Source organism: Prinia subflava, chromosome 16 (genome assembly GCF_021018805.1).
Source record: "Prinia subflava isolate CZ2003 ecotype Zambia chromosome 16, Cam_Psub_1.2, whole genome shotgun sequence".
Classification (NCBI taxonomy): Eukaryota; Metazoa; Chordata; class Aves; order Passeriformes; family Cisticolidae; genus Prinia; species Prinia subflava.
The window spans coordinates 10,536,510-10,551,434 of NC_086262.1; the positions used below are offsets into that span (position 1 = coordinate 10,536,510).

The 14,925-nt window shown below is 46.1% G+C and overlaps 1 protein-coding gene across 1 annotated transcript in view; it reads right to left on the reverse strand.

The window, feature by feature from the left end:
* Positions 1-1,585: 1,585 nt before the first annotated feature.
* Positions 1,586-14,925, reverse strand: part of COL23A1 (collagen type XXIII alpha 1 chain) — a 173,405-nt gene continuing 160,065 nt past the window's right edge. Inside the window, exons 13-28 of the mRNA XM_063413353.1 lie at positions 14,378-14,422; positions 13,730-13,792; positions 12,469-12,513; positions 11,926-12,003; positions 10,607-10,660; positions 9,864-9,908; positions 9,298-9,387; positions 8,866-8,937; positions 8,497-8,538; positions 7,610-7,636; positions 7,115-7,186; positions 6,975-7,028; positions 6,684-6,710; positions 6,141-6,194; positions 5,440-5,526; positions 1,586-1,643 (exon numbers count right to left, since the gene is read on the reverse strand). Coding sequence (XP_063269423.1) covers positions 1,596-1,643; positions 5,440-5,526; positions 6,141-6,194; positions 6,684-6,710; positions 6,975-7,028; positions 7,115-7,186; positions 7,610-7,636; positions 8,497-8,538; positions 8,866-8,937; positions 9,298-9,387; positions 9,864-9,908; positions 10,607-10,660; positions 11,926-12,003; positions 12,469-12,513; positions 13,730-13,792; positions 14,378-14,422 — 903 coding nt within the window. The 3' untranslated portion in view covers positions 1,586-1,595. The remainder of the gene's footprint in view (positions 1,644-5,439; positions 5,527-6,140; positions 6,195-6,683; positions 6,711-6,974; positions 7,029-7,114; positions 7,187-7,609; positions 7,637-8,496; positions 8,539-8,865; positions 8,938-9,297; positions 9,388-9,863; positions 9,909-10,606; positions 10,661-11,925; positions 12,004-12,468; positions 12,514-13,729; positions 13,793-14,377; positions 14,423-14,925) is intronic.

Here is a 14,925-nt window from a genome sequence, read left to right on the forward strand (position 1 = left end):
CTTCCTGGGGAATTTGTTCTACAGTAACAAAGTGCTTGCACATCTTCAGGCACAGACCCCAGAACAGGACCCAGAGGTGCTTGCTCTTGAGGAAAAAAGTTTCTCTTGATTGTAGAGGAAATAACCACAGGCAGTCAAGGTTGTTCTGTTTAGCCCCAGAGTTGCTGTTCCCATCACACGCACAGCAGGTAGCGATGGACGGAGCTTGGCTTTGTTTCCTCTGCAGGTTGCAAATCCCTCTTCTGTTTGACCAGACAGTAGACAGCAGCTTCTTTCAGTCTTAGGGCTGCATCCTTCTTTTCTTTGTTTTCAGCCAGGTTTTTTCACCCTTTTAATGTGCATGTGCAATGCAAATACAAAATTGAGAGCCAAATTAGGACAGGGATTTTGCCCTCCTTCATGCAGTAAGGCACACGAGGCTGGCTCAGTACTGTTAGTTCACACTGCAGCATGAGCAGGGAGCACTGTTTGTCCCCAGCTACTGTCATTGGTACCTTTAGCAAATCCTGGTTGTTGCCATGCACTGGTATGGGTTTGGGAGCTTTACATTATTTTCCAAGTCCATAAGTGTCAGAATCCAGTATAAAAAAAGGTCAATATATTACTGTCAAAAGTTTTTTTTCCTTTTTTTATACAAAAATCAAAAAGATCAAAATATATCACATTATTTACATATTGTGCTTCATGCTTAGAGATCACTGAAAAAGAACACACAAACATTTTAATCAGAGAAATGCTCCATTCATTACACTTACTAACATTATTAATACAGTAAGGATTGGCATTCAGATTTATTTTAATATTAATGGTACATCCAAACAAATCACACAGAATTAAACCTTTAATACACTAAGGGTGTGCTCACATTCTAACTGAGGGTTTGCAACCAGTTAGTGACATGCAGTTAACTCCAGCTGTGTCCATCTACCACATGTTTACAGCTGGGTTAGTAATTCCACTCAGCTTCAGTGCCATACTCGTGTTGGAGAGTGAGGGTTCTCCTACAAGACTGGATCAAATCTTCGTCTCACAGGAGGACACATCTCTCCTCATTCTCCCAGCTGCCAGTAGCACTTCCAACCCCTCACTGCTCTGGGTGCATGAGATGCTACAAATAAACTGACCACCTGCACCCAGGCTGCTCACAACCAAGCAGTGCAATGGTTGTGAGTTATAATTACAATGGCAGAAGAGTCTTTGTGAGAAAAAAAGTGTATGGAACCCTGCAACAGGGACAACCCACTGTTAACTTCTCAGCTGGGAGGGTATGGACTAAGTGACACATGGTGCAGCCTTTCCATGGGTGGTTCCTAAGCTTCCTTGGTCATAATAAGAGCCCAAACAGGCTTGTAAAAAGGCATTTTACTGACAGTGTTAGCAATGATTTGTCATGCCTAGCAAGTTTTTGGTGTTCCCAGCACCGGTTTAGAGCTGAGGGGAACAAGACCTGAAGCTGCAGGAATCCTCCTCTCCCAAGGCATAACATCATGTCTGCCAGGGCTTTGAGATGTTGCTTAAAGCACGTGCAGCAGTGCAGTCAACGTGCAGGGAGCAAAATTACTCAGGACCTGTTCAAGGATATACAATTATTAATGTTACTGTACCTTATGCCAACATCCTGCTACTGGCAGTCCGTCAGGTCCCTGCAAAATTGAATTTACAGATTCAGTTTTCATGACAGTGATTTAAGTGTCAGACCCAAAAACCCAAAACTCATTCCTCACAACAATGAATGGCTTAGCAGCACTGTTAATTACCATGCAAAACCCATTTACTGTATATGCACAAAAATGAATATGCAGGCAATGTAAATCCATGTGTCACGCACAACACAAAATTAAATACACCTCAGGTTAAAAAAAAAATAATTTAAAATCTACACTTTAAACAAAGAAAACGTGTACAGATGCAAAGATCTTAAATCACAGTTCATTAACTTCATAATCTGCTTTATAAGGTAGTGTTTTTTGCAGTCAGACATATATGTGGAAAGCATGATGTGGGAATGTATTTTTTGTTAAAATGTGCTTTTCTGTTTGGGGGAGGTGATGTAGGTATTTTTTTTCCTAGATGGTATCCTAATTGTGTTAAATTTGATCCTGCAGTACTTAGTTTCTTTAAGAAATCTTAAGTTGCTGAACTGAGAATAGGATGAGTTGTGGACTATGCAAAGGGAGTGAAAATATTTGTCTTGTTCCACTGGAGATACAAGAAACATACAGAAATGAGAAAGCCAGAAGAGCTCTCACTGAGCAGGAGGAGAACACTGGAAAGAGCCCCTTAGAAGAGGAACGAGTTATGTATGACCAGCTCTCTCAAGACTCTTCAGAAGAAATAGCTGACTTCAGCTGCTTTTCCTGATGCTGGATTTTTTTTAAGGCTCTTGGATCTCCAATTATGTGAATTTCTGCGTGTAGAGCCACAGAGAGCACACAGGCACTGACCCTTGCCTCAGAGCCACCTCCAGACTCACTAGGGGTGGGAAGATGTGGATGCAGCAGAGAGAACTGCTAGTGCAAATACAGGTCAAAATGCAATTTTACATTTTTTACTGTAAATGTTAGTCATCACATTTTTTGTATTCTGTATTGATTTTATATGTAAAATAGCCTATGCCCAATAAAACAGATGCAGTGAAGTAAGGTAACCCTCTCCAGCTACTCATAGTGTAAGAAGTCATGCTTTCCTGTAACCTTAGTTAGAAAACACACTTTTTTTCTGCAGACACAGTGAATATTTTGGTCCAAAGCTATTAAAGAAACCCATAAAACATGTACATTTGCCAGAGTTGTCTGGGTGATGGGGGTGATGGTATGGGGGACAAGGTGCAGAGTGTTTTTTTGACCTAAAACGTCCTGCCCTGCTGTTAAAGTGCCCCCTAACACTGATGGTCAGGGGGGCTGATTTCTGCCCTGAGCTATTTCTCCTTGTGCACTCAGAATTCTTATTTTGGCCATCATAAAACTCCACACCTTTCTACCATGTCTCACTTGAGTGACTCCAAAATGACTTTTCGTGGCTGTGTGTGGGGCTCGTGCTGCTGCTCCTGGACTGAAAGCCCAGCAAGCCTCCACTGCACCCTGGCTGCAGAACAAAGCCAACATTTCAACCAACCTGCAACTAACCAGGAGGATGCACAAGTGCTTTAATGACTGGGCATGCTGTAGCTAATGCAAGGAATCACCCACTGCAGTTTACAATGCCTTTAACAGAGATGGGTCCTGTGTTTTCTATATAGTTAAGATGGGAGATGCTTGGGAAATAGAACATCTCTGAAGAGTAAAGATGAATTTAGAGCAGGCCTGGTGTTAGGAATTGGTTTCTTGGACACATCTGAAAGTAATTTAACATTTAACTTTTTGAAAAAGAAACAGCTTACTGCCCTTTTGTTTGTCTGAGGACAACTGCAAATCATCTAACATGCAGCATTTTCTATGGTTAAAAAAATGAAAATTAAACAATGACTTCTCTTAGCTAGTGGTGCAGAGCACGAACCTTCCTGCAAAACCACTGGACTCAACCTGAGCTCTGGGCAGAGCTCTGTGCTGACACAGTAAAACCCTTGTGATGCCCAGAGTGCCAATGGCCCTGCTCTGCAGGACTGGTCCTTTGTTGGGGAAAGCTTTTCAAATCCCAGCTGGGAATGGGCTCACAGGGCTGAGCAGCACAGGCACGAGGGGAACCAAACTGGGCCATAGGTACTGAGAGAAATCAGAACTAATTTTGAGCATCTGTTACTGTAAAGGGACTGGCATCCCCTGTGTGACCTCCCATGATTTACACCCCATATCTAAAGTCATTTAAACTGGGAGGAAGAAGGCACAACACCTTGGCATCCTTCCCCAAATGCCAGAGTGAAACATCTCGTTCCAGCTCTGCTGCCTTGTGTCCTTCCTCTCCCTGGTTTGCTCCTGGGACAGGGCTTGGCCACAGCAGGGACACACACAAGCCATGCAAGAGAGAGCAGATACTGTACCAAAGGGCAGGGCAGGCTCACCCCATCCAGGCCTGGCAAACCTGGCTCCCTTTTGCTGCCTGCAATGCTATGATCTCCCTGTTTGGAAAAATAACTGCTTGTTGAGAATGATAAAGGACACAGGAGTTACACAGACAGACACCCGTGTTCCAGCACAGGGGGAGGAGGACAGGTCTAGAGCTTCACAGCTCCATTTCTGATGACACAGCGAGTCAGCAGAGGGGTTTTATGGTAGGGAATTCACATGACATGCAGAGCCTGTCACCTGGGAAAGATCTTCTGAACACAAACCAGAGATTCACATTTGTAAAAGCGCAGTTAAAGAGATAAAGGTTAAATCACCCAACATGTCAAGAGAGGAAAATATTAATTGGAGTTCACATTCACTCTCCAGGGAAAATAAAGCATATTGACTAAAGGAGTTTATTGCTGGTATAGTGGAGCTACACAACAGCCTTGGCTGCTATAGCTGTACTCAGAGAGTGAGTAAAAGTCACACCTTCAGAGAAAAAAATGGGTGTTTGAATTGTCATGGAACAAGCAGCTCACTCTCTTAGGTGCCTCTGAACTAAGTTCTAAACTGTTACATTTAAGCAGTTTCAGTTCAATATTTGATACTTCTCATCCTGCAGCTTCAAAGCAATTCAGGGACAGGATCTCTCTAGTTTTAGTCATTATATGAGAAACAGTAGGGAACAGGAGATAACTTTTACCACAAATAACTTATAAAGCACTCTAGGTTTTTAGGGTATTTTTTGGTGGGCTCCATCTAATGAATGAGAGGTTCTGGAAGTGAACTTGGGAGATCCAGCTTCCCCAGGCACAAACACCCAGGAGGTTTCCTGGAAAGCCCACTGGGGTACGGGGTTTGTCTGGGAAGGGACAGCTCTGAGCCACAGGCAGAGAAATCAGGGGAGGTCTCTTCTCCCAGAGGCACTTCTTGGCAGCCTGGGGAGCTCCAGCTCATACATCACTTATGCTTGGCAGAACTGTGATTCTGTTAACCCCAGTCTGTTTCCCCAGGCTCATCTCTCACTCAGTTTGCAGGGATGAAGGGATGGAGCTGGCCTTGTTTTCAGATCAACTCCCATCCCCTGCACCCAGTTACTCCCTGATTTCAAACATGCTCAGAGGCCAGGCAGGCAGCTTCACACTATCTCCTGAAGAGCTCCACTGAGGTCCATTGTTCCTGACTACAATAAGAAGGTCTTTACACAAAGATGCTTTATTTTTACTGCTGTGGCTTCCTCCCATCTGGCCAGTGAGGAGCCCTTTCAGTGAGCAGTGAACTTCCAGCAGTGCAGATAAACCATTACGAAAAGTGAGAAAACAATAACCATCTGCTCTGATTTACTGCAAAAGAGAGAACTCCCAAATCCTCCCTGCTTTTTCCTGGCTGCAAAGCTGTGTCTCCTTTTCAGCCCAGCAGCCTGTGCTTAGGAGGAGTGAAATGAAGGACGTACCACAGGACAAGGCTGGTCCAGTCCGGGAGGGCCTGGTTCCCCCTTCTGTCCTTTGGCCCCTTTTCTCCCTGGTATTCCTCGTTCACCCTGTCAGCACAACAGGAAGATATCAGGAGCAAGGGGAAGAAACACCTTTATTTTATGTCTCATAGCACTTGCACAGTCCCAGTCCTCACCCAGAGTAAGGACACTAGCACTAGTGTGACCTCAGTTGAGTAGTGAAAATCTTCAGTTAAAGCTGGGTGGAAATATATTAATAGATAATTTTACGACAGATTGACTAAACGAGCAGTTTCTGCTGGAACCCAGGTTGGTGTCTGACAGCAAGTGGGAACAGCAGCTCCCAGCTACTGCCCTGTGCTCAGCTGGGCTCCTGGCTCCACCTGGGTATCCCTTTGTTTCAAGGTCCCTGCATATGGACCCATTTTCAAGGTCTATAAACCTAGACCAGTGATTCTTTGCGACCTGGAGCTGTCAGGCTGCTCCATTTCCTCACAATGGTTGGGGTGGGGGCAGGCTTGCAAAGACCCTTCTGAGTGTGTAGGAATTTACTGCCTGTCCTGCCCTGTGCTGGGAATGTGCAGCTCCTTGGGCTGCACAGAAGGGCTTTCAGCAGTGGCTCCCAGGGCAAGCAGCATTGCCTGCCAAAAAGAACAGCCTGTCCTGCCCCACGAGCATCAATACAGCCACAACCCACTCACCTTCTCTCCTCTTTCACTTCTCTCTCCTTTCTCTCCTCTGAGACCAGGGAAACCCTGTCACCACAATTTTTAGGTGGGAAAAAGGAAAAAAACAAAAAAATGTTTTGTAAGTTTAGTGTGTGAATGGCTCAGTTCAACATGAGCCAACTTCAGCCATCAGCCTGTCCTGCTACAGTGAAGAACAACATTTTCTTCCTATTGACTTGGTATATCAGCAATTTCGTGGAAAAACTGGAGTGCCTCACCACACCCCAGTAACATTACAGCTATCAGAAATTTTCATGTCACTGAATCCAATATAAATATTCTCAGCTGGAAAGGGAAGCCCTGGCAGCACCTTTAGGTGAGCAGATGCACTGTGCAGTGGAAGTAGCCCAGCAACGGGCCTGAATTCAGCTCTTTCCTACAGCCCTCATTCCATGGGCATTGTGTTTAAGGGGGAGCAGTCTCCACAGTGTTAGCTACATATTTTCCCAACAATCTCAAGTTACTTGTGTGTTATTTGTGTTTCTACCACAAATAATTAATGGTTTCCATACTCACATCCAATCCTGGCTCCCCTGGCTTTCCCTGCAGATGTAAAAATAAAAATTAAGACGTGCTGTGTTGAGTTTGGTGTTGCATACAAATTTAAATCCAGTTGGTTTAACATGGTAGTGAGAGCAGGGCCTCCTCCAGGAGCCCCTGGGGTTGGAGGCTGCTCCTTTGCCACCCACCAGGGTAGTGCTGGTCCAGCTCTGCAGTTCTGGCTGGACTCCCCACAGCAGGATTTTACAGCCCTTATTTTAGGATTGCACCCCAAGGTCCCTGCTCCTCTCCCACACCCTTGATTACCTTTTCTCCTTTGGTACCAGGCAAACCAATGAGCCCTGGAGCACCTGGGAGACCCTGAAATTAAACAAAGCATTGGGATTGTTTCCTCTGAGACAGGTTTCTGTCAACAGCCAAAAATGAGATTTGGGAAAACAACTCACAGCGGGTCCAGTGTCACCTTGGTCCCCCTTCTCACCACTGTCACCTTTTTCTCCCTTTGCACCATCCAAACCCTGCAGAAAAGAAATGGATAAGCCAAGGCCTGGCAGCTCTGCCCAGGGCAGCCCCTCATGCACCCATCATCTCCCACCCCTTCTCTGGGGTGCACCCAGAATCAAACTGCTGTTGATGTTTTGCTCTTGATCACATCATATAAGAAAATAGCTGAAAACACAGGTTTTAAGGCTTTTGGTTTGGAAACTCTGACTCTCACCAGCCCTCAGGACTCTCTGCTGGAGGAGGGGTTTGGATTGTAAATGCTTGGAAGGAAAAGTGGCTTGTTTTCCAAAATGCCAACAGCTGAACAGTGTAACCAAGGGATGTGTTGTGACAACAGTGACAAAAAACTCAGTCTCCAGAGCTGACAGGCCTTTGTGAGCCTGTAAATAATGCACTAGCAGCTGGGAAAGTGGGTGACATTTAATTTATTGACTTACTTTAGGCCCTTGGATTCCTGGAGGACCCTGTGGGAAAGAAAGTGGTGCATTTGTAAAAAAACAGAATTTAAAAACATACCCTAAATTTTCCTTCCCAAACCATTTCTTGCTCGAATTCTGGGCTGGCAGTTGTCAAATACTTCTTTTTAAGACAGGTGGCAGTTTATTTTGTTCTCCAATACCAAATCAGAGGCCAGGGGAACTGAAAATGAGCATTCTGTGTAACATGGGACAATAAAGCTGTGTAACCCAAGCTCTGGGAAGTTAGAGCCCCCAAAAGCTTTGCTATAGAAAGTGACAGGAAGCTCTGGGGGTGGCATTGTGCCACCACAGCTCTCCACATCTGGGCAGGGCCAGGATACCTCCCAGGCTGTGAATGCCACCTGAAATGCCACCTTGCTTTTGAAGGTCTCTCAAGGTGAATCTTGGAGCCAGCAGAGGCATCCCAGGCTTCCCAATGTCCTTGACAGCTCCTTTTGGAGCATTGTGGGCACCAAACTCCTTTGATATCTCCATCAAAAATGCTCAGTGTGCTCATCACCCCCTGCATCCTCTCCCAGAGCAGCTGATGGCACAAAACTTAATGATTTGGGTGAATTTAGGGGAAAACAGACTCCATCATGGTGGGAAACAGATTTGCATCCCACAAGATTATATCTTTTCTCCCAAGGAACCAGTTGGATATTTGCATAATGAGCCATAAATTTGGATGTACACTCCTAAATTGGGTGCTTTAATTTCTCCAGAGACAGATCAGACCGTAGCACTTCCCTGATATTTTTGCCCAGATTCAAAACAGCCCACAATGATTAAACAGAACAAACCACCCTTGTCCTTATCTATCACACACAATAACAAATCTGCAGGGATCACTTCCAGAGTCCTACCATAGGGCCAGGTAATCCAGGGGGTCCAGGCTCAGGTATGATCTGCAGAAGGGAATTAAACAGCACATTACCAAGGCTGGGCAGGAGAGAAGATGGTTCAGGAGTAGAAACCTCACAAAGCCCAGAATCATGATTTAATGCCCAATTAATTACAACAGCAGCACCCAATATCTCCACCACCAATACAAAATCTAAAATAACTTTGTGGTGCTTCGTGTGTGAACGGCTCTTCCCTAATGAATAAACCCCATTTAGACACTTGTAGAAAACAGTTGGGTTTTGCTGATGGATATGGGACTGGTGGGTCTATCCTGTACCCCCAACTCTGCCTGACCCTGTGTCATGAAGGAGACTTTTCCAAGATCTTACATGATTATTCTGCAGACATGGTGACCCAGTGTCTCCTTTTTCTCCTTTGTCTCCTTTTGGCCCTTCTGCTCCCTGAAAGATAAAAATGTCACACTGACGTGGTGCATCTTCCAGGAAAGCAAAAATGAGAGAAAAATAAGTTTGTCTCCCTCCAAACACCAGCCTTGTCTCAAGCAAAGCTCATGGTCATCTCCAGGGGACTTTGAAGAAATAATTTCTCCTCCTTGATACATTCTGAACAAGCTGGTTAGAAATGGAAATTCAGAGCTCCCACATCCTCCAGCTCCACAGTAAAGCGGTGTAAACTCCACAGTAAAGTAGTGGAGAGGTCATTGCTTAAATCAGCCAACCCAGCCCCATTCTGAGCATTTTCAGAAATCAGAGCTTTAAAGAACCCAGAGCAGAGGGCCAGGGACAGACCAGGGGACGTACCGGGGGACCTGCTGCTCCCATGTCTCCTGTCTCTCCTTTCTGCCCCGTGATCCCCACGCTGCCCTGATCACCCTTTGCTCCTTTGGGACCCTGCAAGTTGAGAGAAAACCACATGTTTAGGAGAAAACTCTTAAAATAACCCCCCAACAGCCACCCCTGCCTTTCTGCTATTTCCCTCTGCGTCACAAGCTCATGAGAACACATTTTAACATTCAACCTCACAGATGCCAATTTTGAGGGTGCAGCAGAATTTCGCTGGGCTGCAGGAGGGATTGCAGCCATTTGAGGTTGGGAAGGTTCACAGAAAGATTTGAGACAGCATCTGATGAACCGCTTGTGAAAAAAACCCCTTTAGTTGGGCAGAGACAGCCACGAGCAGCATCAGCATGCTCAGAGCAGAGCAGGGGCTGCAGGCACAGGGCCATCAATTCAGGGAGACACAGTTGACACTGCACAGCACTGCTCACTCCTGGCAGGCTGGATCTGCTTTTCACAGGCACACAGGAAACTTCCTTTTCATCTGGCTCCTGGCAAGGTCTGCCTTGATCCAGCCATGCCTCACTCACCTTTTCGCCATCCATTCCAGGTGGACCTGGCAAGCCCAGCTCTCCCTGAAGGGACACAAACCCATGGTAAATTAAATTAAGAATTCATCTTGGGAAAGCATTGTGCAAGGAGATGAGTTATTCACACACAACTGTTGTGGTTATGGATTTGCCACTGTCAGGCTCAGGACCAAGGAGGCATCAGTGACACACCAGCACCACCAGGTGATCTGAATATTGTATCAGACACCTCAAAAAGCACTGAAACCCTGTCCCATCCCATTCTTTCAAGAGATAATTCCTACAAATTACATTCTTCTTTTTAAGAAACTACAGTTGGCTGCAGGTTACAGACTATTGCTTGTGAAGCAGGAAGACAGCAGGTCCTGGGACACAGAGCTGGGACAGCAAACAGCACACAGGGAGGGTGGGAATGAGGGTGGCTCAGCAGAGCTGGCTCTGCCAGCCCCTCTCACAACTGCTTCTCCCCTGGAGGGGCTGGGATGTCACCTGTCAGGCGTGGGACTGGGACTGGACTCGTTTCTGGGATAGCATCCTCTGGAAGAGGCTGAAGGCCAGAGACAGGTCAACAAAATTTTGGCTTTTGTGTGAGCCACCTTTTTTTCAGCCAGAGAAAGGGCTAAATAACCCACACAGCCTCAAACTCCTCTGCAGGCAGCTTCATCTGCCTTATTTTGGCTTGGGAGACTCTCCATGGAGAGCCACTAAGGACCGTGCTGTTGCTTGGCAGAGGTCAGGCTCACCTTGGGACCTGGAGTGCCTTGGGGGCCCGGTGGCCCTGGGGGACCTGGTGGACCCTGAAACACAGCAAACAAAACAGGCTTGGTCATGACTAACGTGAACCTGGCACGCTGCCCTCGAGCTGTGGGGATGAGCAGCTCCCTGCCATGATCTGCCAGGGACACACAGGAATTGTCTGAGCACTGAGATGAGCTCAGCTGACACAGACTGAGCTTCCTCTGCCACGGGGTTGTTCATGCAGAACAGAACACAGTGGGAGTGACTCAGGTGTACAGCTGCAAACACATGGGTTAAGAGGCAAAATGCCTTTAGCTGGAGGTGGGACTCCAAATCTGAGGGTCTCTTTTTGCATCCTGCCCGCTCCAGCCAGCCAGCATTGTGCTGAAAACTGTCAGCCAGCCAGGGAGGTGCAATTAAAGAAGAGAAAAAAGGAGTTTTTGTGAGCACAAACAACAGGAAAATCTTGCACACTTGAAGAAGTTATTTTTCCTGGGCACTGCTAGATGCAAAGACCACAAACCACCTTGAGATGAACAAATATTTTCCAACTTGCAAATTATTTCAAGCAGCAAAATTTGTGGTCTTGCTCAGATGAAAGCCAAACCAGTATCATATCCTGAAGCACCTTTCTCCATGGCTACACACTCAAATGCTGTTACATTTAGTCACAGTGGAAGCCTTTCCAGAGCCTTGTCCACGAGACAGGCCAGTGCACAAACACTGCAAACAGCAAATAGGCAGGAAAACAGCAAAGTTAGTGAGGTTCAGTGATGTGGCCCTCAGCAGTCTCTGCATGCAGAACATTGGACAGGGTGTGGGTCCAGCAGATGAAGCCTCCAGACATGTGATGGAGCCTCTCCAACCACTGCACTCCCAAAGCTGCGTGCCACGCAGACATCTGGCAAACGGAAATTACCAGCACTTTGTGTATCCCTGCAGCCTGTTATAAAACAATTGGGATGGTTCTCAAACATGACTGGAATTAAATATTTATTCTATTCAGCTTATTTCATCCTAATGAAAAGGTCAGGGGACTGTTCAGTTGGGCAGGTTAAGACTTGGGTGTCGCTCTCCTTCCTCCCACATCCCAACTGCCCCCTCGAGCTCTGCCACTGCTTTTGCTGCCACACTCTAAATGTCCTGAGCCCCCAGATGCAATCAGCTCTTTCTTCCCTCCTAGCCAGCTCTGTGCCAAGACAGAAATCTCAGGATGAGACCCAGGACAAGGGTGGACACATTGTCACAGTGTCACCGTGGCAGAGCTGGCAGATTTCAGTCCCTTCCCACGAGCTGCAGGACCCAGGCCTGGAGCAGGGCTTACCTTGAGCGCGTCCAGAATTCGGCCGTCGTAGTCGATCACGACGGTGTCTCCCTGCTCCCCTTTCAGCCCAGGGGGACCCTGCAGGCAGGGATGGATCCCAGTTAATGTCACAGCACTGAGAGGTGGCTGGTGTGAAAGCAAAGACCTGACACGCAGCGTTTGGGGATTATCACCTTACAAACACCAAGGATTTAACCAGTCCTTGGTCTGACAGCTGGAACTGTCAAACCTCAAAAGGCCATCAGTTTGTGTAATGGGGAAGTGCATAAAAACCCTCACTTGATTACTCCTATTCCTGGCTTCCCTCTTGCAGAAAAAAGGGTCACAGGATAGTCAGGAGGAGAAGAAAATGGGACTTGACTGATTTCCCATGTCAGCATTCAGTACCTGTGCAATCATTTGTTTAAATATGCACCATCTCTATTTTCTGACACTGAACTGATTGTGAAGCAGTTCATCCACATACTAAGCAGAAAGAGCTGTGGGGAACAGCTAAGGTTGAGACAAATCACAGCTGCAAACTGAAATCCTGAACATCCATACCCGGGGTCCAATGGAGCCAATTCCTCCTTTCTCACCAGGTTCACCCTGAAAATCAAAAATCACATTTTTTTTCTATGAGACCAAGGAAAATATAAAATATTTATCCTAAAAATACTGTACCCACCCATAAAAATATGCTTTAGATTAAGAAAAATTATGACACCAAGAAGGGACTGCTTCTCCTAGCAGAAAATAGATTTGACCTGAGAGTGAATATATTTTACAAAAACAATGTTGGTGTAACCACAAGAGAAGAAAGAGGAGGTCTCATTGTGGAGAGTGGAGTGGCCAGCTCAGGGCTGAGCTGCTCTCAGCTCCTCTCCCTGCTCCATCTCTTTGTGCTGGTTCCACATGGCTCCCTTTGCTTCAGGCTGAGTTTTGCACGTGGAAAGTTTCAGCTGAGATGTTTAAACCATTTTCAAGGGTGAGTTTACAGAAAAGTTCTGTGCCAAATTGTTAATTTTTTTTTCTTCCTTTTTTTTATCCCCCCTTCCCCACCCCTTTCATAACTTTTTTTTTAATTAGAGAGTTTTAAAAAGTCATAGTACTCTTACAGAAATTCTGTTCAGGACTCAAAAGATGTACCATTTGCCACACCCATGTTAATCTCCTTACTGGCCAAATTAAAGCTCTCCAAAAAGTAAAAAATGGTAAAAATGTATAGAAAAAACATAAATTCAATCAGCACTGCTACTGTGGTTCTAGAAAAAGTTTACTAAGGTTCACCAGAGCCCACTTTCTTCCTCAGACACATTTTCTTGCCCAGTAAGGAATCATGACTCTTTGATACAGAAAATATTAGTGCATCCAGATCCTACTAAATACAAAGCAGCTGAGGGGATAAATAATAGCCCATGGATGCTGTTTGGGTCTCCTCGCCACCACCTGACAAACCCAGACTGTCTAATTGTATCTCTCAGCAGTTCTGGAGGTCAGGAGGACAGGACAGCTCACAAGTGCTTGGGGCTCTGAAGCAATTCCACAGCTATCCAATAACATGGGATCAAAATATCATCAGAATTCTACCTTTTTTGAGGAAAAAGGCAATTCAGTGGAATATGTGCAAGTACATGACTTATGAACTCTTATACTGATCTCTGCTTGAACCCAGCTCAAATCAGAAGTTAAAACACTCTTAATATCACTCTTTTGTGTCAGTTTTTGGCACTTCATGAGCCTTTCAGAAGGCAAAGGCCCAAAACACCTCAGCTGGAAGCCTCAGCCTCAGCAATGCTGTGCCCAGGGTCCAGCTTTTCCTTACCTTTAGTCCTGGGAAGCCATCTGTGCCGTTCTCTCCCTTGGGACCCACGCTTCCTTTTTCTCCCTGAAAACAAAACCATTTAGAGAAATGCTATACAGGGAGGATGGAGAAAAGATTTATTCAGGTTATCGAATTTTCCTGATTTATCTTCACTTTACATACACGAGGGAGCAGAGCTCTGCTTTCAGCTGTAAAACACATCACCTGGCCCAGGAGCAAATAGGGAGTTTTTGAGATAAAAATGAAGCTTTCAGATTCGGCAGTTTGAGTGCAGGTGATGTGTTCAGCCATGAAGCTGGGCTCAAAACCACAGCACAGAATAATAAATTCACAATGCTTGATGCTGGAAAGGGTCTTGAAGATCACCCAGTACCAACCCCCTGCCATGGGCAGGCACAGCTTCCACTATCCCAGGTTGCTCCACGCCCTGTTCAACGTGACCTTGGACACTTCCAGGGATCCAGGGGCAGCCACAGCTTCTCTGGGCACCCTGTGCCAGGCTCGCACCACCCTCACAGTTTCTTGATCTTTTCCACACCAGAGGAGAAATGTTTCTCATCATGTCCCAACTCTGATAGGGTGCCAAAGACCAGACATCAAAAGATGCTGCCCAACACACACATCAGATGGACACAGAGCAGGACGTACCTTAGGGCCCACAAGTCCTGGTTCCCCAGGGATCCCATCATCACCCTGGTGGAATAAAATATAAAAAGTGAAATACACAGACCTCGTACACATTTAGTAGGTTCCAACACATCATTTGACCTCACTGAGTGTGGCACAGACCTGAAACCCACCCAGGTTTGCAGGCAACCAGGGGAGAGCTGCAGCAAGGAGCACAGGAGGCTCTGGCATGGTTCTGTATTCCCACCCAGCCCTGCCTCTGCCTCCCCTGCTCCTGAGAAGGTGGATGGGCATATTCCAGAATTTGCTTACAGCAGGCCCTGGCAAAGGTCCTCTCCCACCTTCAACAGAAACGAAATATTAAATTCCTTAAGGTCTTTGGGGTCCCAAAGTCCTCCTGTAAGATGCCACCCATCCTCATGGACTTCCATCACAAGTCACCAACACCCCCTGCCAGGAGGAGGTTTTCTAGTTTTGCTCGTGCTTTGTTTTTCTCCTGGAGTAACAACACTTCATTGGTGCTGAAGAGATTCGTTTTACCGGCTGGTTATGAAATGTTTAAGCCAAAT